The sequence below is a fragment of the Centrocercus urophasianus genome, unplaced genomic scaffold (genome assembly GCF_019232065.1).
Source record: "Centrocercus urophasianus isolate 14NV4802_14NV808 unplaced genomic scaffold, USGS_Curo_1.0 seq_23, whole genome shotgun sequence".
Classification (NCBI taxonomy): domain Eukaryota; kingdom Metazoa; phylum Chordata; class Aves; order Galliformes; family Phasianidae; genus Centrocercus; species Centrocercus urophasianus.
Genome location: NW_024884789.1, coordinates 7,257,254 through 7,284,955, shown reverse-complemented (window position 1 = coordinate 7,284,955; position 27,702 = coordinate 7,257,254). Strand labels below are relative to the sequence as shown.

Sequence of the window (27,702 nt, the reverse complement as noted above, 5' to 3'; positions counted from 1 at the left end):
TGAGTTTTTCCAGCTTACCTCCCACCCAAATCCATTCTGAACACAGTGAACACGGCATCAGCCAGCTCTGCTTCCAACAGAAAGTGAGTCAAATATTTTCCTTGTAACCAAAGTCATTGATGTCTGGGCTACACTGATGATGATGGCTTGAGGTTTCAAACCTCGCTGCACATGGAAAATTACTGTGTCACTCTGAGCCAGGTTCGCCACATACAGAAGAAAAACCCTGAGAAGGAAGTGGAAAGTATGCTTTTCTAATCAATGGCTTTCTGCAAAACTGAAGTCAGAGCAGCAGCATCCACAACCTGGTGGGGACAAACCAGACCTATAAATACAGCACATCTGCATCACAGCTCTAGACAGGCTTTGCTCCAGCGTGATCAGCTGCTCTGAAGTCTTTGCAGTGGGGTGAAGCTCTCGCCACAATTTCACCCTTTAGGAAAGTCAGAACTGGGTTTGTCAAGAAAGAGCGGGTTTGACATCTCTGCCTCTTATCTCCTCAAAAAACTGCCTGATCAAAACATAGAATTGAAGAGTTGCCACTGTAGGTATCATGCTAATTTTGTTATTTGTCAAGAAAGAATCAGATGGTATCACACATCACCAGCTTCACCCCGTATTTTCTACTTCATATTCTGACACACTGACTGCATTAGCATTGTCTTTTATACTCAAATTGTATTTCATACCAAATTCCCTGTGGGGGAAAGAAATCTTTGAAGCCATCCATTCAAATCTTCAAAGAAGGACCTTGAAGAGCACTCACAGAGTGTGAGAAAGTTTGGAGAAGGAGATCATGCTATAAAGTTGGTTTTCCCCTTTTGCTTTCCATACTTTTACCACTGCTGAGCTTCCTCTGCCAGTCGTTACATAAAGCTCCCTGCTTGATGGAAAAGCTTTGTCCATTTCTCCATGCTGCAAACTTCTACCAGATTCTTCCAAAATTTGTGACGTAGAACTGACCCACATGCAGTGGGTCTGCAATGCAGACTGCAGCTTTAACCTGTGGTAATGAAGAGATTTGGGGTGCAGGATGTTGGGGGTTAAGAGCAGACTGCATATTCCTATAAGCATGCACTTTTCAAGACATTTTTTTTAAGCTGAATCTCTTCCAGTGTTACATAGCAAAAGACCCTAGGAAATGCAAACTTATACTGCTGAAGAACGTGGTAAAAGATGGCAGATTCAGTTTTAGAGCCATACTGTCTGTAAAAATAATAAATCACTCAACAAGACTTGTTTTCTCCCTGGAACAGACATTTGTCTTTCGTTTCCGCTATGACATATTCACAGCCTACACGAACATTAAGTCATTATGAACAGGAACTTTGTGGTAAAACCAAAAAATTCCATCAAAACCAGAAGATACAAAGCTGTGTGCATGTCCTGTGGCTGCTCACTATTGAGCCTGATTAAGAGCAGCACACTGCTCTCTGAGCTTCGTACTAAATGGAAACTGCTGAGTTCTATTATGTTTATTATTTAGCTCAAGATTATCTGCAATATGTGCTTCAGGAATCACATCTTGGACCAGCCCAAACCAGAGTTGCTCACGTCTTGCGAAACATCGCGTCCTCGCTCCAAGATCAGACAGAGGAGGCACTCAGACCCTTCTTGGACAGGATCGATATTACCTCTGTAGATGTTGCCAAGAGAATTTTCAATGGAGTCATGGAAGAAAAGTTTGCCGACGGAAATACTAACTGGGGACGAATTACGACCATATTTACTTTTGGAGGTCTTCTCACCAAGAAGCTTCAGGAACATGGAGTTCAGCTCACTGGAGAGGAGAAGGAGCAGATTTCTTATTTCATCACAGAGTACATCATAAATAACAAAGCCGCATGGATAGATGCAAATGGTGGCTGGGTAAGCTGCAATTCCGTGTCTTCTCATTTTCCACCACAGTGTAGATTCAAAGATTTGTCTTAATTAAGGGAAACTTTTGTTACAGACACTTAAAAAACATTTTATCTGGGGTTTTATTTGGTGACTTAATTTATGATGTCTGCAATGTCTGCTTCAGACTTACAGTGAAAACTTTGCTTCTGCTTTAAATAGAACAAGGTTAAAAGACATCTTTCTTTTGAGAAAGGCACTTTCTGTTAACAGCCAAAACCCCAGAGTAAGACTTGAATCATACGATAGTACAATAATACGGGCTGAGAGAGATGTTAGGAAACCATCTAATTCAACCCTGTGCTCAAAGCGCATTAAATAAGACATTCCATCACACTTCTTATTACTAAATTTAAAAGTGAATGCATCCTACGGTTAGAGCAGCAATTCTGCTTCCACAGAAGCAAGCTGGTCCAAAAACACTGATGTTCAAGGCAAGGAAAGAATACACAAGTCTCATTCTCACAGTCTAGTCAGTACTTTTGCTGTGGATCTCATGAAGCTGTTATTTAATCCTCCAAATCAGTTTACTTAAACAAATTTGCAGGTAAGCACAATGGGGTTCAATCTTTTTTATTTGTTTGGACTGAGATAATCCTAGAACTTGCATACATCAGTGGTCAGAGCAGAGAAAAGCATTTGTCAATATGCGGATGAGTTCATCAAGCTGCTGAAATTCCCTTCTGCTAACAGAGGCAAGGTCCCTTTTGCTTTGCATAGTTTCATCCTGACAGTACCTTTCACTACTGCACTTCGGGGGAGGCTGAGTATCAGTGACATCAGAGAAAGTTATTTCCCTGGTACTTTTTTCCTTCTACCTATTTGTAAATGCTACTTTCTCTTTCCACTCCTCTCCAGTCTCACTTCTCTTATATTTCCTCTTTGCTATTTCTTTTTTTTTCCTTCACTTGTTTTCTAGTGTTTCCCTTTATTCTGCTTGTTTTTATCCTTCTCTGATAACATTAAAAAAGGAGGCAGTGAGTCACGACCCTTGATGCATCAGATTTGTTGTAATGATCCTCTCTGCATCCCTTGCAAATATAGAGTTATTTTTACTGAGGAGAAGTATTAACTTCAGGCAGCATTCTGTCATAATATGTGCCTTATCACAACAGAATAAGGATGTTAAAGGAAGATATTTACAAGCATATTATCACATCAGAAACACAGTACCTGTATCTTCCTCTAAGGTGTGGGCTCAGATGATGCAGTTCACACTCATTTTCTCTTTACATAGCCAGGGCACAGTCTACTTTGAGATAACACAAACATTCAGCAAGGTGCCTCTATTTTCAGCTACTCATTTTGAAGCCCTATTCATCTGGTGGAGGTAGAGCTGTGAAGAGCTGCCCCTCTAAGCACCAAGGTGTAGCAGTGTCACTGACACTGGCACAAAGCGGTGCATTTCTCCTGCACATCCTAAGCTGGCCCTAACTGTGCATATTCTTTCCTACAGGAAAACGGTTTCCTAACAAAGTTTGAAAGAAGATCACCACTATCTTTCTCTACAATTACAGACATGTTTGCAGCTGTTTTTTCCTTGTTCAGAGAGTACTACTGAAATAAATGGACCTGCTTGCTGCAACAAGCTTCATTGCTAAGTTTTCCTCCAAGCAGTATCAACTAGAAAATAACTTCCCTGCATAATTTGTTTTTAATTTATTTCTATTTATTTTGACTAATGCAATGTCTAACACACTCTCCTAATTGTCAAACCTAAAGAAAAGATGCTTCTAAAGAGGAATCAACGCTGCATGTGCAGCAGTGCAAGCCAACCTTTCCAGGCACAACTGCTTCGAGAGAGAGAGAGTCCTTTGCATCCACACAGCTCTTGGAATTTCTGTTGCACCTCCAATGAAAGGACATTGTCTTACTGAAATACAATCCAATGGGTTAGGAAACAAGTTTTAATCTCATTTGTTTTGTAAATGAAATACTACTGTAGTGCATTTTTATTGCAACATTTGTATAAGCAAAAGGGGGGGGGGGGATTTCTGTGGAGAAAAAGGAGATGCAAATTGCAGTGTAAAAGTGGGTACAAGTTACTGATCCAGACAAAGCAATCTTAATGGGAAGAACAACTTGTGGAAGCTAGCAATTTAAAAATGTGCACTCACTTACTGTTAATGCAATGGTATGTGTTTCTTTGTTCTATTTTTAATTGCTCATATCTACACTGACTGTTCTTTCAAAATTTTGTAATGCAGTCACCTGGCTGGACTTTTTAAAACTAAATTTTTTAAAGAGAGAAGTACAAATTGTTGTAATTTGGTACAGTGTAGCTACACTAATATTTTAGGGGAAAAAATTAAAATATGCATTTTCAAATCTTATGGTGGGCCTCATCTCTTTCAGAAAAAATTGTTGGATGGGAGAAGGGAGGAAGATCTACCTGGTTAAGGTAACTCAAGAAAGCTGTTAGAGAGCTACTGGAGAATCTAAGAAATGCACGGGTTAGAAGACCAAGTATGTCAGTACTACATTTGCTGTAGTGCTCCATTATGATTTGGTAGTTTATAAAAGAAATAGACTAGTTTTCATAAAACAAATGATCTGAATCAACTTTGGTGACAGAAATGAGTGTTTCGGGTTACACTGCCAAGTCAGCAAATTCACAAGTAGCCCTAACAGATTTCCAGACTTTTATAGTCTGGGGCAACTACTATTTGGACTCAAGAACCATTTCATTTGAAACTTTAAACAGTAGTTTCTCACTGATTCATTCTAGAAGGGTGTTCTTTAGCTGTACTGACTGTACTGCAGTTGGGAACCAAGGTAGCACTGGGCCTGTGGCTCACAGCAGCAACATTCTGAGATAAATCCTATGTATCACCAAGGCTTTATGACACTGGCAGAATGAAGCAGCCTTCTTCTGGTAATGGGTTCTCCAGCCAACTTGGTGGCTTTAACTACACACACAGATGTTAACATCTGCCAGAAACTGTATCGCTTCCTCTTCCATGAAAGCAAGAGAGATGATTTAGCATTCATTGCTGGACTTCAGCTGACCTCCTTTTCAGTATCTAAAGATGGAGTGTAAGAAAGGAGACAGACTCTTTAGCAGGGTCTGTTGTGACAAGAGGAAATGTATGTTGGACAAGAGGAAATGGTTCCAAAGTAAAAGAAGGGAGATTTAGATTGGATATAAGCAAAGATTTTTTTTACAATAAAGATGGTGAGGCACTGGCACAGGTTGCCCAGAGAGGTGCTGGGTGCCCCGTCCCTGGAGACACCCAAGGTCAGGCTGGACGGGGCTCTGAGCACCTGATCAGCTGTAGGTGTCCCTGTTCAGTGCATGGGAGTAGAACCAGATGGTCTTCAAGGGTCCCTTCCAACGATTCTATGAACACCTAGAGCAGATGCATGACAGTGCCTGTTTCCACTTCCCTGATAATGAGGAAACCAAAGGACACTGGCAGTATCTCCCTTCTGAGCCCATCACCCAGGCCTGCACACAGGGGGAGTGAAGCTGCTGTGGGTGCAGCGCTTTCTGTTCCTCGCAGCCCACGAAATCTCATCCGCATTCCAGGTCCTCCAGCCATCACCAGGGCCTGTAGGGATGTGAAACTATCTGGCAGGCAGTGGTCGAATAGCCTGCTGAAGTGTAATTTCCCTTTCTACAACAAAATTAAGAAAGGGGAAATTCTCTGCAATCGATGCTAGACTGAAAAAAGAAATGACAGGCCTTGAAGATGTTTTGGCATGGCACTGGTCTCACCCTTCTGCATGCCCAGAGAAGGACAGTGAAGCTGTGAAAGGCCTGGACACACAAATCTTACAGGCAGCAGCTGAGGAAGCTGGGATGATTCGGTCTAGAGAAGAGGAGGCTCAGGGAAACCTTATTGCTCTCTGCAACTGCATGAAGGGAGGTTGTGCTGAGGAAGGGGTCAGCCTCTGTTCCCAGTAACAGCGATAGGGTGAGAGAGAATGGCCTCAAGTTGCAGCAGGGGAGGTTCAGGTTGGGTATTAGGAAAAACGTCTCCAAAAGAGCGGTGATGCAGCAGCACAGGCTGCACAGGGAGGTGCTGTGGTCACCGTTCCTGGAGGTGCTCAAGAACCGTGGGGATGTGGCACTGGGGGACATGAGGCACGGTGGGGTGGGCTGGGGTTGAACCGGGTGATCGCAGCGCTCCTTTCCAACCGTGAAGATTTGGTGACTCTGCACCCTCACAGCTTAGCGGCCAAATGAAGCACAAACCGTGCCCAGAGCCCACCGGAGCTTTCCCTGGCCCGAAACCACGGGACCGCCCAGCTCCCCGCAGGCAGCGCTGAGCGGAGGTGACCGACCGAGCGTGGACAGATGATGAACTCCCCTCAGAGGCCACCGAGCACCCCCGGCCGGCCCGCCGCCCCGCAGTCCCCTCCCCGTCGAACTGGAAACCGCGGGGATGCCCGGCCCGTCAGCTCGGCGAGGGGCGAGGCGCTGCCGCGGCCTGCATGGAGCCGCCGGCGGAGGGCGGCGGCGAAATGGCGGCGGCGCTGGGGGCCGCCAAGCGGGCGCTGCGAGCGGAGCTGCGGCACAGACTGCGGGCTCTGGGCGCGGCGGAGAAGCAGCGGCAGTCCCGGCTGCTGAGTCGCAAGGTGGGTGCTTCCAGGAAGAGCGGAACCCGGAGGCGGGGGGAGGGCTGCGGGCATTGCAGGGCCCCCCGCTCCTGGGGCGCTGCGAGGAACGAGCTCTTCCCTTCCTTCAGCCGGCGGCCGGGATCGTAGGCCGCGGCGGGAAGCGCTGCGTGCCGGGAGGCGGCGAGGCCGGAGGCGAGCTTTGCGACAGAGCCCAAAGCGGCGGGGTTTTGCGGCAGGCGTTCGGCTTGCGTTTGTCGCATCGCTCTCGCTGTGCGCCCAGCAAAGCGCGTCTGAAAACTTTGCGACTGACTGGTTGCGGCCTTTCGGCTGCCGTTTCCCGTTCGTGTCTTTCAGTGTGCTTCTTCCGTGCAGTTCTGTTCCTAATGTAATTTCCATGCTTTAAAGCTACCGGGCAGGGCTCACCTCAGCCGTGCTTTTCGGAATTTCTGTTGGCATTTGGGTGATTGAATTTTTATATTGCTGTATTTTATCATTTTAATAAACACAATATATTATTTTGCAGTCACTGCGCGTAATAGAACACAGCTCTATTTTCTTTCTTTCTTTTTTTTTTTGCAGCACCAGCGTGTGCATGTAGGTGATCTGCATTTCTGTAGTTATTTTCCTGCAAAAGGACCTGAAATCATTTTATAAGCTTAACTTAATCCCATCCTATCCTTAAATTTCAGTTTTTTGGAACACTGTCCAAAAATGCACAGTCCTCGGCCAATCTTATAAGCACCCAGGTCACATAGTGCAGAATAGTTGGAGCCCTCAGCCTTTGGTCTGACCACAGCTGATACACTCAGCAGCAACACATTTATTGTTGGTAGTAAGAACGTGCTAAAAGGTAAAGCTTTTGTTTTACTTAAAGGAAGGCTGGGGAGATATGACAAATTCATGCCACCATGACATTTTGCCAGGATGACACAAGTTGAAAGTCTAGAGCTTTCTTCAGACAGGGTGGCATTCTGCAATGACAGAAAGCAGTCAACTTCCTCATGGGAAAGCGATGCAATAGACATGAAGTTTTTGAGAGTGTTGAGAAAATACTTGGAACAGCATGAGGCTCAAAGTGCAGCTTTATAATACACAACAGAAATGGCAGCTAATAAAAGCAAGCACATTATTTTATAGCACCTGAACAATATTTATCGAAGCAAAATATCTCTTCAAAACGATCTTTAAGTTCAAACTGAAATTGCTACGCTAGTTGGCCTAGCCACTGGTGTTTAATTAGCTACTGGATGACTATTTTTCTTTAATGTGCACATCCATGATTGAAGTCATGCTGTTTGCATGCTCTGATTCTGCAGTAATAGCCATCAGCGGGTGAGCAGAGGGCACATAATATTTTTTAAGCGTGGAAATTTTTTTACTCTTCTCAGAAACTACTCAGAGCAGCTTCATCTTCACGTTTCAGAAAACATCACTAATTTTGTCTTCCTGGTAGCTTGTGGTTTTACATCTCCAACCTCATTTCTTTCTGTACTGCATAATCAATGTGTTGTTGGACATGTCAGAACACATTTGGCCTGTATGGTGCCCACAGCACCACTTTGAAAGAGGAGAGCTGTGTGTTTCAGTTTCTCTGTTCTCTGAAGCCATGAGAAGGTGAGGGAACCCTTCAGTAACATGAATTGCAGGCTCCAGACAGTGCTGTGATTCGACTCAGTAGTCAGTTCTTTCAAACAAAGGCTAGCGTGGAGATTCTGTTATTCAAAAGCTTAATAACTTAGTTGGAAGAGTCTGTGGGTAAGGTTGGGTAAATTACAAAGAGAAATAAAATACACTTTGGAGTTGCTAGGTGCTTCTATCGTCAAGCAGAACATTACAATTAGGGCTGGAGTACCTCATTATATCTTACCTTCCAAAAATGTATCCGTCTTTTTATACTGGGTTTGTAACTGGGGTGCTAGAAAGAAAGAATAAAAAGGAATGAGAACCAATTTGAAACTCAGATATTAGCATATCTTTCTCCAACAAGTGCAAGGGCTAAAGCTCAGAAGGGCAGTTACCCCGAAGTTAGGCAAACACAGAGGATTTGCTGTTCTCTGCTCATTGATAAGCCCCGTTTCTCAATTTTTGAGAGATGTCTGGAAGCGTGTAGAACAATTATAAATCCCATTTAATTCACAAGGGACCCATTTGTATTTGTTTTGTAATGAACTAGAAAAGGAGAAGATAGGCCTTTAAAAAAAATCCTCACAAATCATAATACGGGATTTAATCTGGAATTGGGCAGAGACACAGCAAGGTATGAATCTGTTCATTTGTTTTTTTTAAACCACATTCACTGCTTTTTGCTCTCCTTCCCACATTCAATCTTTCCTAAGTCCAGCACAGACAACCTCCTGAAAATCAAAAGCAGGTGATGTTTGTAGCTGTATATCTAAATTTGCTCGTGGAAAGGCATCCCAGATTAACAAAAGAAAGGCCTAATCTTCTAAGACTTTGAGCTCTGCAGTCAACTGCTCTGATGCATATCTTCTTTTGGGTTATTGTAATCAATGTTGTAATCAATGCACTTCTCACTATGGCCAGGTCCAGTTATGAAGCACAGCATATTAAAAAAATGGAATTAAAGGAATGCAAAAACCTCATGTATAAGCTGGCAGTTCTGACCTGCTGTATTTGTCCCCAGTGATGTTGGGTATTTAAGGATACTGGTGCTGTATGGCATAAGTACTTGAAGGGTCCAGACTGACTCCAAAATTGTTTTGTTGTTAGTCTCAACCTGTTTTATTTTTATCTGGGTACAAAAATTTGCTTATTTTGATTTTGCTGATGGTAGAAGCATTGGAACAGGAAACAAAGTCATTTTATTCTCTTTATGGTAATTTGTATTTCTACTTATATTTCTACAATACTCCAATGGGTATTTTCCTCCAGTGGTATTTTTAATTAAAATAAAGTCAGTCTTTTTGTGAACTCTTCCTGAACTGATGATGGCAGTTTCCTTTATAGGTGATTGGGCATTCCAAGTACCAAGAATCCAAAAGAATTGCAATCTTTCTGAGCATGCCAGATGAAATCCAGACAGAAGAAATCATCAAGGACATTTTTAAGCAAGGCAAAGAGTGTTTCATCCCACGTTACAAACCTCACAGCAATCACATGGACATGCTGAAGTTGTCGTCAGCTGAAGACATGGCTTCACTCACTTTGACATCCTGGAATATTCTTCAGCCCAGTGATGGTGACAGCACAAGAGAGGAAGCTCTTGCTGGCGGTGAGTAATTTCGTCGTACATCATAGGGTTGTTGAGCAGGAGCAGCCTGGTGGGAAATAACCTGATCACAAGAATTAAGTGCTTTGCTTTGGTCTTACATGCTTTGGTAGAGATGCTGAGGTCAACGTTAGCAGGTGTTACTTTCTCTTGCCTGTTTTTCACTGCTCTCTGCCACCACTCAGCAGAGCTGGCAAGAGCAAGACTGGACAGTTGATCCAATAAGTCCATTGCTCCAGATAAATCATCTCCCTGGTCCTGTTCCAGGGACAGGCTCAATGCAATCTTGGCAAGCACAGCATACAGGCTCACAGAGGAGACAGGAGCTTGCCAGGAGTCTCTTGAGATGCCTTTGAAGTCACGAGGATTCACAGTTTTCAGATACACTTTGAGAACTTTGATTTCCACTGCATGAAAAGTGCAAAACTTTTCAGATGATGCCTATAGGCTGACATGAGAATTTTCTGAAATCTTTGATCCTGAAAATTGTATTGCATGGGTGAAGCACAGTGCTGCCCATGCAGAACAGTTTTCTGGACTGAGACCTTAGACTGAAAATAAAGTAACTTGCTTGCAGGATTGGATAAATATCAAACTCTTTTCAATCATTGTTGTTCCCTTACCTTTTTTTTTTTTATTCTGGTCTTACAGTGGTGTCTCAGATTCTTCATAGCGTTGAAAAGTTCATGTAGGTCTGCATTGATCCCAAATTAACCTCTGTATTTTACCATGAAATTCCCCAGTTTCTAAAGAATTGTGAACATTTGTGAACAATTGTGAATCTTACCTTTTCTTTGTCTGTATTATTGTCACTTTTTATAAGCAATAACATCATCCTGAAACATCTGCAGAATTTTTTTAGTGGTATTAATGGAAAACATGTTGCATTTGTGCTTGAAACCTCAGTCTGGGGAAATTTTCTCTAGACGGAAATTTACCATGCAGACAGCTTCCACACCTCACAGCTTTTGAATGTTCAATACAGAAACATAAAATTTATATGAAGCTGTTTGGTTGAACTGGGCTTTGCATTTGTTTTGGGATGCTAATGCACTTTCCCTGAGCACTGTGCTTTAGACAAACATTGCTGAAAGCATTAGCTCTAGTACACAGTCTTCAATTATCAGCATTTTCACTGTGTTTGATTCCCTTCTCTTTTATTTATCATTACCTCTTCCTTAATCCATGATCCCGCCTGTCCGTGTCTGCAGCATAGCTAGCAAGGGATTCAACTGCTTCATACAGCTGTGCTCTTTGCATTTAATATTTAGTACTGTTACTTGTTTTCCTATTGGTTTTTCATCATGAATTTGCAAGTATCAGTGATATCTCAGAGCTTTTGAAGGTAACCCATAAAAAGTCCAGGGTTCTGTTGACTGGGCTTGCTTTAGGTACTCAAAACAAGCTTTTGTACTGCCAAAGAGCTGCTGTTAGTTGACTTTAATAAGTCTCTTGCAGAGATCACAGAGTAAGCACACAGTTTTAATTGTAATGAGAGCAAGAATTACCTGGTATAGAGTACATAGGAATGGACTTCTTGGGGATGACTTGTATGGGGCTGTGAAGATGGAGAATGCAGGAGCAAGCTGTGGTACCTGTTTATCTCTGGAGCTGCTGCACCTGGATCCAGTGATGGGCATAGAACAACACCAAGAAAGCTTGGTAACTTTTAAAATGGTACTTTGTTTTTATGACCAGCAGTTGAAATCACTGATGCACAGCCGCATCAGACTTGCTCTGCCTAAAGCTTCAGTTTAATCTTTTGTACTCAGTAACAAACAAGTAATTAATTCACTGTGGATTGGAAGTCAGACCATAATCCTTTCTCCCTGGATAGGTTTTGAAAACTATGAAGTAAGTTTGGTTTTTTCTTTATGGCATGGTTGGACACACTCACCTCAATCTTTCTCCACAGAAACAGACACTGACTTTCAGTGCTTCTCTAAAATACTTCTACATTTTTGTGTCAGTTATACCCATTGAGCTTTGGTACGTTTGCAGGAATGCAAATTGTCTTGCTCCCACATTCATCCTCCACTGTTGGAATTATGCATGGATGAAACATTTATCTTTGTGATGTTATCAAATACTGTGGTGATCCAAGGCATTTACACTGATATCAGGAGATGACATGGTGTTATATTAGTAATGTTCCCATTGCTTTCATAAGTTGCTATGTAATTTCCAAGGAATACCCTGCAGGTACATAAATAAGTCATGTCACTACTGAGTGTATTCATTTTGCATGACAAAAAGCTTGAATGCAGATAGCCCTTAAAACTCCTTTACTTTTTACAGGTGTGGTTGTTGTGAAGAATAGCTCAAATGTAAGGCTAAGTAAATTTCACATCAACTTTCCTAGTCCTCAGTAGCACTCACAGGCTGTGAGTACCAGGCACCAACCCTACCTTTTGAAGAAAGTCTTTTTTTGTTGGATCAGGGTTTACCTGTTCTCATCTTGGCAGCTCATGGTGTTACACATTGCTGGCACAGCAAAAGCCACTGCAGGTTTTGTAGTAGATAGTCTGTTGTCTTCCCTACCGTGCATTGATAACTAGTTTTCATATGAAGAGTTCTTTCCTTCAGGCTAAATGGACATGGTAACAAGTAACAAGTGTGGGAAAAGCCCAGATATTTGGTATGGGATATGGATGTATATATGTGCATTACTCAGTTGATTTCTAGATATATCTGCTGAAAAATTCTCAGCAACCTCTCAATTTCTCAATATATGCCCTTTCATTTGATTATATCCTTGCCCACCTAAAGCATAAATACATACTAGTATAGTGTTTGCTAAAATGGTACTTTCGATTAAAAAAAAAAAAATCTCACCACAGTAACTGTTTGTGGGAGTATAGACACCTTGCACAACTTTGGAAGGAGTAAATCAGATAAAACCATGCTCCCTGTTTGCTTTTTCAATGATTCTTACAGAGATTTGAAGGGTACTTCACCAGCAGCTCTCATCTCAGCATGGTTTAAAGAGGCAGTGTGGTTCAGCAGGGTGGACGTGGGTTTCCTTACTTGTATTATCATGTATTATTATTTTAATTTGCCTTGAGTACTATAGAGAGGAAAAAAAAAAAAGAAAAAAAAAACTAATTTAGTACTTGTAAGAATAGGTTATTCTTCTTGGGTCTTGAAAACAGTAACTGGATTCAACACATCCATATGATAAAATGCCCCTATAAGGAAAAGCAATGGCAGATAGCCTAAATTGCCCCCCCCAAAAAGTTGATGGTCACAATCCAGTTAAAGAAAGAAAGAGTTACTTACCAACCCCCAGGATCAGGTCTTACAAATACACCAAAAGGAAGGATCTGCAGGTACAGATCCTTCCCTGGGGGCAGCCACCCCTTAAATGAGGCTTAGGGAGAGGTGGAACCTGGTTCCAGTCACACAGTTGAATTGTTTTCACCTGTGCTCCCTGGGCTGGCTGTGTACCTTCACCAGGTGCTCAATCATTGGTTCATTCCCATACAGCCCCTTTTCAAACCAGTAATTTCTCTGTGAACTTAATGTCTGCCTCCAGCCCTCCAGTTCTTTGCCCAACAGTCCAAGTCTCCATTTCCAAGCATCCTTTCTGAGCCAACTCGCTCTTTCCTCTTCCTCCCAGCCATAGGCTGCCATTTCGTGGGCAGCTGGGCCAACATAAATAGCTTCCCTCCACCGGAAAGGACATCATGTGCTTTTTCTTCTTTCACTTGTCTGAGCCCAGACATACAAGATTCCTAGTCCCAGTATACTCATTTCCTTCCCCACTGGGCTGGCTTCTTCTTCATTGACTTGGAAGAGTTCGCTTTCTGTTAAATTTTCATTTTCTTCCGGTAAGCAATGCAGAATTGCTTCTCAAGCATAGTTTGGTGATAGTTTTTGTTGATCACTGCAGTGTTAAATAAGCTGCTGCCCTCTCCTCTTTACTTTCTTTCTCACTGTCCCCATCCCTCCTCTATGAAGCAGTACAGGTATCTGTACTGGAAACCTAGTCTAGGTTAGAACCAGCCCACCACCAGTAAAAGGCTCTCCTCTTAGACAGGGCCATGTGCCATTTGGACTGCTGCAACTACAGGCTTGGTAGGGAGCTGGTGATGAAGAGTTGTGTAAACTGGTGGCTCGCCAGAAGAAACGCTAGTGAAACTTCAGTCATTTCCTTCCTTGTTTCACTTCCCAGTCTTGCTCCAGTTTGACAGGCTTTGTAATGGGGCCCTCCTGGCTGCCCATGGCTTGGAGTCTGCAGGCTGGAAGGCCTGAGCTTGCAGCTCCAGCTCTCTCTGCTGGCTTTAGGAACGTTCCTTCCCTGTGACTGCAGCACACTCTTACCCTGGCCTCCCCATCATAAACTGGATGAAGAGTATTTTCCTCCTGTCTGCCTGTTTGGGTTGGGATCTTTTAACTCAGATAAGTGACTGGATTGAGTTTGCCATGTGGCTGTGGGGCAGGCAGAATGGAGGGAATGTCCCATGTAAACTGGCACTGGTTCCTGGAAAGTTGTGGGGCTGTCCATGTGTGGTTTGGAGACGGTGACAACTGGAGAGGCCCAGCATTAACCCTGACATCTTTCCTGAGCCCGTGCAAACAGCAGGTTTTAACAGCATTTTATAAGACTGACTCAAATGGACTTTGAAAGGGTTATAGCCACGTCGTTGACACAAAGGCTACTCTGATCAAGATTTCTTGCCTGAAAACATGGAGCTGCAGAGCTTTTCTGGACATTTTTTGCTAGCTTTGTTCTCAGAAACCGATGAACCGTTTTGTCTGAAATTAAAAAAAAAAAAGAACAAAACAACCTCGGTTTGGCAGAAATACCCAGGCTGGAAAATGTCATTTGAAAATATAGCATTCTGTGATAATGGGCCATGCTGAATAAGCTGCAGCTACTCTCCTGAAACATAAGTATTTTTGCTCCCAGAAATGAATGTATAAAGAACTGGACTTGTAATTTACTTTAGAGACTTCCAGAATTTTCAGTACTGGAAATTTGGTGACCTCCTGATTGCAGTATTTGTGTTGTACCTTCAAAATAATCAGTGAGATGCTAACTAGACAACCCACGATTTGGAAAGTATGTTATTTATTAATAATAAGGAAAAATCCAAAGTTCAAACGAAGTGAGGAAATGCTAACATACATCTAGCAATGATTTACAGCTGCTTTGTTTTCACATAGGCCTTGTATGCTAGGTTAGTTATATTTTGCTGTCCTTACAACTTGCAGAATACTTTGAGCCTTGCTGCAACATGAATGCCACAACATGCTGGTAGCAGGGAAGTGTGGTGTACAAGAGCTACTTATCCTCACAAGGAAACACTGACTTCCTCTAGACTGCCATTCCAGGCAACCTCATGTGGTTCAAAATGATTCCAGGATGTTGATTAGCTCTATTTTAAACTTTTCCATTAGGATCTGCCCTGCAGAAATGTGTTAGCCCTCAAAAGCTCGGTTTCACTTGTCACTGAATGCCACTATTGAGTCATACATTCAAAGAGCTGCGTGTGTTGCCAGGACTGTTGGTCTGCCTTGTGATGCTGTTGGTATTCTCAATCGTTCCAAATTTTAGCAAAGTTCTTTAGAAGCAGTGAGAATGCAATCTTAAGAAGAAGAGGTTTAACATACAGGTAAAATGGGATGTTAAAAGACAGGTAATGGGCTAGGAGCCCTCTCCTACCCAAAACAGAAAGCACCAAAAGTGAGAGGATTTTGAAAGATGAGACTTATGGGAGCTGAGAATCAAAAGGCAGTATGAGGAGAAAATGCCTTGCCTTGAAGCACAGAGGTCTAATAAGCTACTTCAGATCCATTAGAGGTAGTGGTGTTGTACGTGGAGGTTTAATGGGAGTATGCAACATGCTGTTAATCATTCTGAAAAAAGGCAGGTAGTAAATAATACTCAGGGGTAACTGTGGCATACTTAAGTGATAGACATCTCAATGTGCATATCTGGAATAAATGAAATATGGCTTTGTGGAAAGCAGGCATGATAAATATTGCTGTTTAGTAAGAAAAAATCAAAACACTAATCAAAATTGTAAAGTGATTGAGGATAGCGTTAGGTTTTCCTTTCCTCTGGGAGTCTTGATTAAAACATACACTACAGTATATGTCAAGAGTTAGATTATAATTTAAAGTCTCTTTGCGCTGGTCATGAAAAAGAAAATCTGAAACCATAGGACGAAACAAAATGGAAAATCGAGGCTTAGTTCTTAATGTAATCTATTTTTTAATGAAATGATCCGTGGTTTGGATGAACTTCTGCATGGAGACAATGAGCCATAGTATTTTGATACACATAAGGAGAACAAATTCAGTGCTGGGTCACAGCTCTGGGCATTCAGTCCAGCATCAGGAGTTTTACAAGGTGCAGGAAATCTCACAACCTGTACATCTGTAGCAGTAACTGAAATTTCTTCCTACCTCTGTACATGCAGGTCCTGACTTATCCCCTTACAAACAAGTTCTCTTTTCTGCTTTAGCTGTGTGCACTCTGGTCGTGCCTATAAGCACCTACTGTTATTTGTATTAAGCCCTTGGCTCTGCAGCCTTCTGACAGCAGTGAGTTGTACTCAGTCATAATATGAAACATTATGTTCCCTGTTACGTTAATATTGTATTATGTTCCTATGTTATGTGAAATACTATGTTCCTTGTATTCAATTTAAATTTGCTGTTTTCATTTCAAGTGATACCTCATTCTTCTGTGATGAGAAGTAAATAAGGATGTTTGATCTACTTTCTCGTTATTATTCATTGCTTAGTTAAGCCTGTATTATAACAATAGCATTTTTTTCTTTGCCAAGTGTTTTCTGTTTTCTTATTCTCATATGAAAGCTTTCCTACATCTGTAGCAGTTCCACCCACAGCTCTGTCAACCTTTGCAATTTCTCTGTGTTATTTTGGAGAAAAGATGCCTGAGATACCATTTTATGCCATTTTATGAGGTGATTAAACATTGTGAAACATGTGTAATGACAGTGTATTAGTTAATTCTTTCTGCACACACCATATCACTGCTTTCAAATCAGCTAGCTGGGTAGGTCTTTTTTGGTGGTTTCCACACAGGTAACCCACAAGCACAAGTTTTTACACAGATGCCTGTTACGTTATTCCAGCTCTGTAAAATAGACCAGAGGTAATCTTAAATTATTCTGCATAGTGTGTTCCCTAACAAGGAGCAATAGGAAAAGACTTGCTTGGAAAAATAACTATTTCAGGGTTTGGACCCAGCTGTGGCAGCAACTGCTCCCCCAAGGTTTCTGTGTGTTTCAGCCTTCAGCTGCAAGATGTGCGGTGCCATCCCCAGCGCTGGACCCATCTTCCCTGCAGTGATGCCTTCCCTTCCTATGGTGCTGCACAGCTGCCACAGCTCTCTTGAGACAGCCCTGCAGCACTCCACACCCAATTTGCTACTTGAACACCCATACTTTTAGTTGAGCTTCTCCCATTTCTTCTATTTGAAATTCACCTGCAGAATTCTCCTGCAGAAGCTGTCAGCTGGAGGTGTTCTGTGGGGACGTTGCACTGAGGGACATGTGGGCATGGTGGGGTGGGCTGGGGTTGGACTTAATGACCTCAGTGGTCTTTTCAACCTTAATGATTCTATGGTTCTCCGCATGGTATGATTGCAAAGAGTCTCTGTCTTTGAAAGATTTTGGGGAAAAAAACTCTAAGATGGGAAAATTGATGTGTCTCTCTGTCATCACTTTGTAACGTCCTTTGGTATCCTTTCATCCTGAATTTCTCTATCTGGTGTAAACTAAACCATGAACACTGTGGTTTAATTTTAACACTATGTCTATGCAGGGTATCCTGCAGTGAACCTGGAGGCCTGAGAGTTCTATTATGCTACAGCTTTTTGCTTATGTAAAGTTCATTAAGGCTTTAAAAGTGCTTTTCTTTGTAATTTTAATTGTCACATCCACATTTGCCTTCTTGCAGAAAACATTCTCCTTGCACTCAGGAAAACAACTAAAAAGATTATTCCTGTAATCAATTAAAGTTGATACAGAACTAAAGTCAACATAGGCACAGGCTTTAAATTCACTGCGAGTGACTCGAAAGTGTTTTGTTTCGGAATGCTAATTTTGCTACAGAGTGAATAGTAGCATTGTCATTTTCTTTATCCTGTCTCCTGGATACAAGAGTCTTTCAAAGGCAAATAAGAGGTTGAGTTGTTTCGTGGAGTGTGGCATGAGTCTGTGCAATAAATTAGTACAGGGGAAACGCAAAGATGGAAGTATCTTTAGCTGCATGGACTAACCCAGAAAGATTTTTGTCTCCCTTTATTTTCCTTTTTGGAAAGGAGGAGGGGACACCAAACTTATCTCTGTGCCTTGGTGCACATCATCTGAATAATTTGGAGGAAACCTTTTCCTGCTGGTCACCTGTGTATTTGCCCACGTGGATTGTAGGTGCAGTTTGGTGAGAGAGCTGAGCCTGCTGGCTGGTGCCAGTCCTGCTGCCTTAGTCTTGCTTCCAGCTCTGTTCTGCCCTCGTCCTCTCAGCTCTGTTCTCATCTCTGGTACTCACTGCTGAGCAGATTCAGCTCATGAATGCAGCACAGGATTACTATTTCTTCTTTTTTCCTTAGGATTGGTTTTCTGCCAGCTTGTTGGGCTCTGAAGCCAGGTCAGCATTTTGTCAGTTACAAAAAAATTGTCCTCCTGGCACAGGTAATTCCTGCTCTCTTTGCTGAGATTCAAAACACACCGTCAACTCCCAGTACAGTGGGAAATCCCACGGAGCTGGCAGGGAGCCACTGGCTTGTAGGGGGCAGGAGTTCCTTGCAGCTGTTTCACAGTATGAGGATAACTCTTGGTCTTCATTTTGGCATCCTTACTGTGCTCATTTCCTGCTTATGGTGGCTTTAGCGCTCGTGGGACAGGAATCCGCTTTTGGGTGTAGATGGAGGGCAAATTGCTGTCCAGGAGTAATGTGAAGTCCTTTGCCGGCAGGTGTCAGTATTCCATAGATTTACTGTGGAGCACTGATGACATTTAGGCTGTTTTCCTATAATTGAAGTCTCATCCCTGCATTGTCACACACATAGGAGAGAGCAAGTGCTCCAAACCAACATCTCTGAATAATCAGGGCATCTGGAGTGAGGGAGGTAGAGAATTGCAGGGATGTTGGTGGTATCTTTTAAGCTGTGCAAGCTTAAAAAACCCAAAATCTTGTGATGGAAGAAGCCAGATTTCTCAGCTGCTGTGATGTCAACATGTTTGACACTAACAGTGAAGGTGCCATTATCTACAAACCAGCTGACTCTCCCTGCTCAGCAAACCCTGCCAGTAAGCATGCCTAATGTTTCTGTCAAGTGGTGTAGCTCCTCGCAGGTTTCTACACAGCTGATGTCTTAACTGTTTGTATTTAACAAGCAGTTTGGATTATGTTTTGAAAGACTATCTGCTGACTGAGTCAAAGAGGTTGGAAATATTGATAGTGATACATGATGTGTTGAGAAAAAAAATCCCCAAATGATTCACTTCTGACATATTTTGATTTAAAAATAGCCAGACAGCAGAAAGCAAAAGAAGAACAAGAGTGAAGAAATGAAGTACACATGTGCACGTGTCAATTGGAAGTGTTTAAAATATTTAAATAAGTCCTTAGATAATCATTATGTTGAAAGTAGCTGATAAAATCTTGAAGAATCTCACATAAGTACATATTGAGATACACAAAGATTCTCATGTTTTAGCAGAGTTCCAGTGCCAGCATAAACAATGCCTTGCCAGTTTCTCTGAAGGAGTAGCACTGCAGTTGGCATTTACTGGTTTAACAAGATGCGTTGATGTGCTCTAAAGAAGCTGTAAGGCACTTTGTCTTCCCTTGGTGTTGCTCCTTTGTACATCTGGCTTCAGAGCACTGTGGTGCTTTACAAACAAAGGAGAACCCAGGTGCGACCAACCCTTAGGACCAAAAATTGTTTGTTTCCCATGCTTTCCCAATCAAATCATTCTAACTGTGCTCAAGTATCTGAATGTCAGGAATAGGTAAGTAATTTTTCACAGGCCGGTGACTCAAACATTTCTAGGCAATGATTTCCTTTACTCTGAATTTGCAAGACCAGGCGTTTTTGTAGGAGGCATTGGGTAATTACGGTTAATTTACTGTGCTTACACCAGCTTGATGAATAATAGTGAAATAGGAAAGTACTTGATCAAATTTTCTTCTGGGTAGACATTTGGCAAATGTTGAAAATGAGACATAGACCTCAGCTGACTGCGACTTAAACCTCAGGGGAAATGAGTGTGATGGTTGTAGCCTCACATAGCCTTCCCACAGTGGGAGCCCAGCTAGAATTTGCGAGTCTTAGCCTTATACAGTAGCATCACTGATGACACATGAAGAGATAGTTTGGAGCAGAGCAGGTTTGTTTGTGAAGCTGTGCAGGGCCCTTAACCTCTCAAATGCCTCTGCGCTAAATTTTGTTTTAAATGAGTTCAGAATAGAAGGAGGGTGTTTACTTGACTGCAGCTTCATAGCACAGAAGCTGATCAGAAGGAATTATTAGTGTGTTTTGCAAGTTTAATAACAAGAGAGTAGCTGCCGCTCCATTGTTTTAAACCTGTATGAGTGATGGCTAGAATGTGGCTTCTCAAGGGGAAGTATAAATATTTTATCATGCTGTAGTTCAGGAGGGCAAGTGTGAACTGTGAGACTGATGTTTCGTGCTGACACAAAACACAGAATGGATGAGTAGGCAAATAAGTGCTGAGTTGCTCGGTGCTTGTTTGCAGATTCTGCTGATGGCTCTATTTTCTGCAAAATATTTTATCGCAGTAATAACGAAAGCTGTCCCAAGTCGTGCTAATAGACCAATTAGCTGTGGCACATAGATGGCACAGCAGATAGGGTGAATGTATGTGTGCAAAAGACATTGGTGGGTGCGTCATAGTTGTGCATGGATTTAGATAAAATGTTGAGTAAGGAAGGTGTGTAGCAGAGAGATGATGTGTTTGAAATGAAAGGCAGTATTTTTCCACACTTTCATCTGGAAGGAAGGAATGGGAGGTTAGCAATCTCAGCAGTGGTGCAAGGGGCACTCCGGGCATTCTATAGGGGAAGGCTTAATGCTAGTCATAAAAAGAAAGGAATTTGTTTTTCTGTAGCATAATTGAAATATTTGCTCCTGTGGAATTGTTTCCCATGAGATCTAGTGATTAACCTAGACCACAGTGAGTTAGGTGCTCTGCAGATACAGAACCAGATGATGATCTGTGCCCTGCAGTGTACATTGAGAAGCTAGCACCTACCCAAGAGATAAGGCATAACTGTGCTGATGGTAATTAAAGTTACAGTAATGATTCTGCTATTAATTAGAACTTTCTCAGTTATTACAAGTCATTGGCCCATACCCTGCATGTCGCCAAGACTGGTACTTTCAATATTAGGATACAGTACTCAAGTTAATGTTTACTTCACAGATGCAGCCTGTGTTTACTGTGTCCCTGGGATGGCAGTGCTGCTGTTCCATCTCCGTTAGGACTGTCTGGCTGTGCAGGGGATATGCATGACCCACACCTAGGTGGCAGCAGGCAGGTGAGGCTGACTCAGATCCAGGAGATCGTGCTGGCTGCCTTGCCTGGGACAAGGCCCCGGCAGCCCTTCCGTGACCCATACCTGTGCACTCTGATGGACCCTGCTGTAATTAACCATTGTCAAGAGTGCTTCAGAAAATGCCTCTTGGCATTTCAAATAGGAACATCAGAGTAAGGAGAAGAGAAGTAATCAGGTGCAAGGAGCAAATCTTTCCCTGGGGAACAAATCAAACCTGATATCATCATAAAGGGTAATGAGAAATGCATTGCTGAAGGGAGGAAATTCACCAGCTGCCTAGAGGAAATGAAACTTTGTATTCCCTATTTAAAACAGCAGAGAGAGGGTACTAAAATTTTGGTCTGCTGGTTAAGTGGGGGACACGCAGTGTGCACACCTGCCTGTTGCATGTAGTTTTGCCACACATTTCCTGAGTCCTTGGGCCAGTCATTTCACTTTTCTGTGACATAAGGTTTGTCTACATGGATGTGTGTACAAAGTGTGCCTGCACAGCCACATGGCAGGTTCTGAAGCTGTGACTGCATATTGCTAAATAAAGCAAGACCAAGTGGCACAGAGAAGCCCTGTCCCCACTACGGAGAACTTGGCCTGTCTCATCTCTTTTGGTCTCTCACAGTGCCAGGCAGTGCGCGGGTACTTGAGCGGTATGGACGAGCTGTGATCCTGCAAATGAATTTGCTTTCTGGCCCTGCTTTATTTAGCTGTATAAATGAAAGCTGTGTGGCCATGTCAGCATGGCTGCATGCCCACATTGATAAGTCAGCGTATATTATTTCACACACAGTGCTACACAGTAGAAGGAGCTGTGGCCACAAGAGCTCATGTCACAGATACAGCGAGTATTAGGTGATTGTCATTGTAATTGCCAACCTTACTTGGATACCCTGTAGCTTAATTAAAGTTTATAAGAAGCATTAGTATTCTCTTCATAGGAGAGCTGGGCTAGTGCAGTGTATTGCTTCCTGAGACTGTGTTCAGCCCTTAGCATTCTGCAGACGTTCTGTAAGTACTGCAGGAGGAGTGCAGATTACCTGCAGCAAAAGACCTCTTGACAGTGAGCGTACTGTGAGTGTTGGTTTTCTCCCCTGGGCTCCTGGTGTATTGTCACAGGGATCCACAAGCCTTTAGTTAAGGACTGAAGGCATGCAGGGGAGAGAAACATTACAAGGAGAGGGGCAGAAGTAGGTGAAGATCACAAGGCCTCATTTACAGTGCCTATAAAAACTGATGGGGTGTCAGGGACAATGATGCATTTCCACAGAGTGAAAGTGAGAGAAGTAGGATGTGGGAAAGGAGCAAACTTGCAGGGTATCCTAAGTGGCAACTCGTGATCCTGCAGGGCTGGAAGGCTGGTCAGCGTGAGGAGGGCACGTGCCTTTAGGAGTAAGATGTCCTTTCCCTCCCTTGCCATCCTGTTGATGTCTGCTTGCCACTGATAGTAATCTTACACGTCTGCAATCTTGGTCTCATCTGTGTGTCACCTCTCATCCTGTGACGGCTCTTCCCCCACGCCGCCGCAGGCACCGCAAGAGGTTTTGTTGCTCCCCAGGTTGTGCGGAGGGGAAGTGTTTTCTGCATGCAGCTTTCTGCCGTTCAGTCTAGCTCCCAGAGTTGGATTTTGGGGCAAATTCTTGAAGTGCCTTCAGGCTCGGTGCAGGGTAGCTGTGTCATTTTTCTACTGACAGTCTTGCTTGGTATTTTACTTAAATCTTGTGCAGTGTGAGTTGTGTGGATATCAATCAGTGTGTTGTGAGTCAGAGTAAAGGCATTTAGTATCACAGTGCTCCAATGGAAAAAAAATAAATGAGGATAGCTGTTAAAGCATTTACAGCATTGTTTTTCATAGTGAGATTTGCACAAGCTTGTTTGAGTTATTTGGCATAAAAATTCCATGATTATAGAGGAAGCTGAGTCATTAGAACAGACTCAATTTCTCCAGAGAACCCAGAAGAAAACAGTGCTTTGATGCATCTACGTTCACTCCAGTATGCCCTGTGCTATCAGTTAAACGGCACAGAAAATATATTTCTTCCCAGCACTGTTCTTGCCAATTCCTCCTTCCCTTAGTGCTTCCCTTGGCTTGCTTTTCTTCTGTCTGTGATATAGATGTAAAGAGAAATGGCACCTTTTTGCCTAGCAAATTTGCCCCTTGTGTACAATCCTACCTACTAGCAGTAGCAACTGCAAATGTTTTCTTCCTTTTGCCATGAGAGTCACATGGAGTGAAAAAAGCTTGAAACAATTGTATGCTAGAATGAGTTTCTTTCTAAGCATGATTGATGCTTGGTACATACAGGTTCCTGGGCCACCTGAATGCCTCTGGTTTGCTAGCGTGAGGCAAGTGATGGATAGAACAAGGAATAAGCATAGTATGAATTGCAGGAGGGCTTGGCATGCATAATCTCCATTACTGATCATGATAACCAGGAAAGACCAGTTGGTTCTTACATTTTAGTCCATAGATCTGACAATTGGCAAATGTCGGTTTTTACTCACAAACTGAGATTTGTCATGGTGCATCATGGTCTGTGTGGTAATACCATTAAAACGGCATCTGTCTTCAGGGGACACTGTATTTCCTCTCTGTTGCCTCTTTTCTTCTTTGTATGTTATTCACCAATTGTCTCTCTTATGAAACAAAAGTTGACTGCAGTGTGGTGAATCACTTGGGCTCCCTTTTACATCAACCAGTATTACTATGTAGCCTCTCCTTTGGCTAATTCCCTCTCTGTATTTCCTTGACCTTTTTTTTTTAAAAAAAAAAACCACTCTTGCTAACTGCATGATGCCAGCTTTATAAGATTAATCTTCTCTAAGGGTCTCTTACTGCATTGCCTTGCATATTTTATATCCGTGTTCTAATTTGGTCAGATCATGATGGATAGTTGTTCACATCAGTGACTCCTCTCTGAATGATGAGCAGTGGAAGACAATCTCCAGGAGCTTGAGAAGCGTGTGCAAATGAGTTGGTCTTCTGTGCAGTTTTAGTCTACTCTTCCAAGTTGAGTTCAGAGTTGATTCTTGATCTCACTTGGGGTTCCCTGGAAGCTAAAAAGCTCTGCTCAGCTCTGGTTCTTTCAGTACATGCTCCCATGTTTCTCCTTGAATGCTGAGTTGTGTTCTTCAACTGAAAGTGGTGAGAGCTGTGCAGTCCAAAATGGCAGCAGAAACTTGGTTTGGATGTAGGAAAAGCAGAAAAATACCTGATGCATCCCAGCTCTGGTAACAAAGCAGAAAGTAATTAGGAACGTGCTTCTTAAGGTATTACTATTCCTATAAGGAAGAAACAGAGGATGGAGATGCAGCGTTTGCTTTCTTTCCAGGCTCATATTAGCTGTGCTTTCGTTCATGCTAGCTTTCCCCTTCCATTCCTCACCTTCTTTCCTTAAGTGTCCATCTGCTGCAGCAGCAAGTAATGCAGGATTTTATTTGCACTGTGAAACTAGTAAGTGGTGTGTTCTGAGTTCAGCAGTCAGTACCAAGGCAGCCAAATTCATTTGTTTAGAGAATGTCTTGCAAGATTTCTAATGCCAAAAGAACAATCTTTGTGTAAGGGATGGGAAGCATCAGAGTGGCTGCGACTGTGCGTGGTGGATGGATGGATGTTGTGTCAACTCAATCCCTTTACATACCTGGCAAAGAAGAACTTTCAGAATATATTGTCTTCGTGCCTCTTTGGTTTTGGGAAGATGAGTGTTCAAAGGTTTGTGACATCTTAACAGCTGTGTCCAGAAGGTGCTTTTTCTCACTTATGCAAGAGAGAGCATAATCTTTCTTCTCTCCTTCTTTATTCTTTTTCAATGTTTGTGGCAAATGTTGAAGTTCATTTAATTTTCTGATTCTTCCTGAATTTAATTTCTCTGAGTTCAATCTCTGTCTAGATTTATAGTCATAATCATTTGTATTTGCAAGTGTGAGGTTAAAGTGATAAAATAAATTTGTTATAAGGTAGATTTTTTTCTTTCTAGCTTTTCAAGGTCTGATTATTTTACAGCTGAGCTAGTATTCAGTTGATAAGATGAAAATGTAAATTCACAGGCTTAGCATTCAAGGTATTTTTCATCTGATCAAAGAAAGGGAACCATTCTGCAAAACACAAAGCTAGCATTTTTGCTATGCATAAAATTATCTGGATGTAGTCCAGCCATCAGGAAATCCACATCGCATCCATTAATGTGTATTTTGTTTTTCTACAGGCGGTCTTGACCTTATCTTCATGCCAGGCCTAGGGTTTGACAAAAAAGGCAACAGATTGGGAAGAGGGAAAGGATATTATGATACCTATCTTGGAAGATGTATGAAACATCCCAGTGGAAAGCCTTACACGATTGCCTTGGCATTTAGGGAACAGATTTGTGAATCTGTACCTGTGACAGAAAATGATGTCCAAGTAGATGAAATCCTTTATGAAGACTGCTAGAAGTGCCTTGGTACCATCCTGCCTTCAGAGTGACCAACCAAAGACTACATGTCCATCAGTCAGAACTTTGCTAATAGTCATGCATGATGCTGGGGCATATTTGCCTCTGAGCTGCAAGAACAACAACAACAACAAAATACAGCGATGTAAATGTGGTAATGGTAATGCAAATTGCATTGATTTGTTTCTAATTAACGAATACCTGTAGTGCATTCTTATTCTGGAACCGATAGAAATAAGAGTATGCGACTCTTTAGTAACTAGGAGTCATTTCTTGTCATAATAATTGTGAGGAACAAGCTACGTGGCACTCACAGTTTTATTATTCCAGTTTCCAAGTGAACTGCCTGCTGCTACAGAGAAGACCTACAGCAAGCTGGGCTGAAAAAGGTGATTCCAAAAAAGTCTGAGCTGATTTTTCTGTATTCAAATAACACTGGTTTTGCTTGGCTCTTTAGAGTGGTCTCACAATAAAAGGAGTATCTGCTAATAACAAAAGTTTCGTGTTTATGACTTCTGCATATGTTTGTTTTTTTGTCTCAGTGTAAATTTGTCATGTTGTCTCAGATGTGATCAGTGCATTCTCAATTATTTTGGTGAAGTAATATTCAATGTTACTTCAACCTATGTAATTTTGTATGAGCCATTCACAATATCCCATTGGGTTGGATGGAGGTTTTAACTTGCCCCTGAGCAGACAAAAGGTGCTGTGAGTGCAATACCTTGAGAGCGATGATGGGATGAAAGAGCCTGGCCCACCTTTAATATTGACCTGCTGGGCTTCCCACCAATGTTTAAAGAAAAGCTGCAACCTGAACGAGGAGCTGAGAGCAGTTTGCACTGTGGGCTGTTTAGTAAAGTGATGGTGATCAGACTTGGCCGTCTGTCAGTTCTGTATCAAAGCAGCTCATCCCAGCAAATGAAAGAAGCATTTTCTCACTTGGTGTGCTGCAAACTATGCAGAGTGAGAGGTGTTCATGGGTTGGGATGACAGTGTTGGTGCATGCAGCAGAGCAGCCTCCAGCTCCTCTCAGCTCTTCAGTGCTGTCAGCTGCACTGCCTTACAGGAGGCAGGCAGGCTCTTACAGTTCAAGACCTTAGGGGAATAAATGTGATGAGAAAATTGGACTGTTTTTGCTGTTTTCTCACAGTTTCTGTCCTGGCAGAGCTTTAATCCCTTCTTCATTTCTGAACTTCTCTTGACATAAAGAGAGCAAGAGAGAAAAGATGGGGCAGGTTTCGTGCATAACAGGTCTGTCTGCAGGGCTGTTAGAGTTCACTGATCACATTAGGATGAGCCCTGTGCCATATGGCACTATCTGCCTTGGACATCAACAAAGCTACGCTGATGCCAGCATTTTTCACAGCAGAAACCTGGATCCCAATTCCGATAAATGTTTTAAATGCATGCATTAAGTCCAGCCCTATTCAAGCGGCTACATCCTTTTAGCCCACCAAAATCAGTGTGCTTTTACTGGTGTCCTTCCTCAAGGTCTAACCCTGGAGGCTTAGCACTGATCCTGAGGCATGGTTCCATGGTTTTGGTAGTATGACTCTAAGCACGACTGCATGAATGCTACACCAATTCTGGCACAAATCAAGAGACCAGCAGAAAAGAACATAACTAGATGCTAATGACCTCCTGCTGTAACATTCAAGCTGAGGAGAAGCTTAAATCAAGGGGAAATGGTTTCAAACTAAAAGAAAGGAGATATAAACTAAACATAAGAGAGAAAAATCTTACAATAGGGGCAGTGAGGCACTGGCACAGGTTGCCCAGAGAGGTGCTGGGTGCCCCATCCCTGCAGACACTGCAGTCAGGCTGGATGGGGCTCTGAGCACCTGATAGCTCTAGGTGTTCCTGTTCAGAGCGGGGCAGTGGGACCAGATGGCCTTGAAGGGTCCTTTCCAACTCAAATGATTCTGTGATTCCACAAGCTGTGATGGTTGGTTCTGAAGCTGAGGGGTTTTTTTTTTGTTTTTTGTTTTTTGTTTTTACCATGTTTGATTAGAATGCAATGAGAAATAAATA

The 27,702-nt window shown here is 42.5% G+C and overlaps 2 protein-coding genes across 3 annotated transcripts; both read left to right on the top strand.

Moving 5' to 3' along the window:
• The first annotated feature begins 1,342 nt into the window (after positions 1-1,342).
• BCL2A1 (BCL2 related protein A1) lies at positions 1,343-4,231 on the top strand. Its single transcript, XM_042824452.1, has 2 exons — positions 1,343-1,869; positions 3,356-4,231. Exons 1-2 carry the CDS (start codon positions 1,450-1,452, stop codon positions 3,458-3,460), a joined length of 525 nt encoding a protein of 174 aa, XP_042680386.1. The 5' UTR covers positions 1,343-1,449; the 3' UTR covers positions 3,461-4,231.
• Positions 4,232-6,336: 2,105 nt separating this feature from the next.
• LOC122163191 (5-formyltetrahydrofolate cyclo-ligase-like) lies at positions 6,337-26,168 on the top strand. Of its 2 annotated transcripts, none has more exons than XM_042824229.1 (3): positions 6,337-6,480; positions 9,430-9,694; positions 25,447-26,168. In XM_042824229.1, the coding sequence occupies exons 1-3, from the start codon at positions 6,337-6,339 to the stop codon at positions 25,668-25,670; spliced, it is 633 nt and encodes a 210-aa protein (XP_042680163.1). In that variant the 3' UTR covers positions 25,671-26,168. The 2 variants fall into 2 exon arrangements, with proteins under 2 accessions (XP_042680163.1, XP_042680164.1); XM_042824230.1 differs by lacking the exon at positions 6,337-6,480 and adding an exon at positions 8,569-8,719.
• Positions 26,169-27,702: the final 1,534 nt, after the last annotated feature.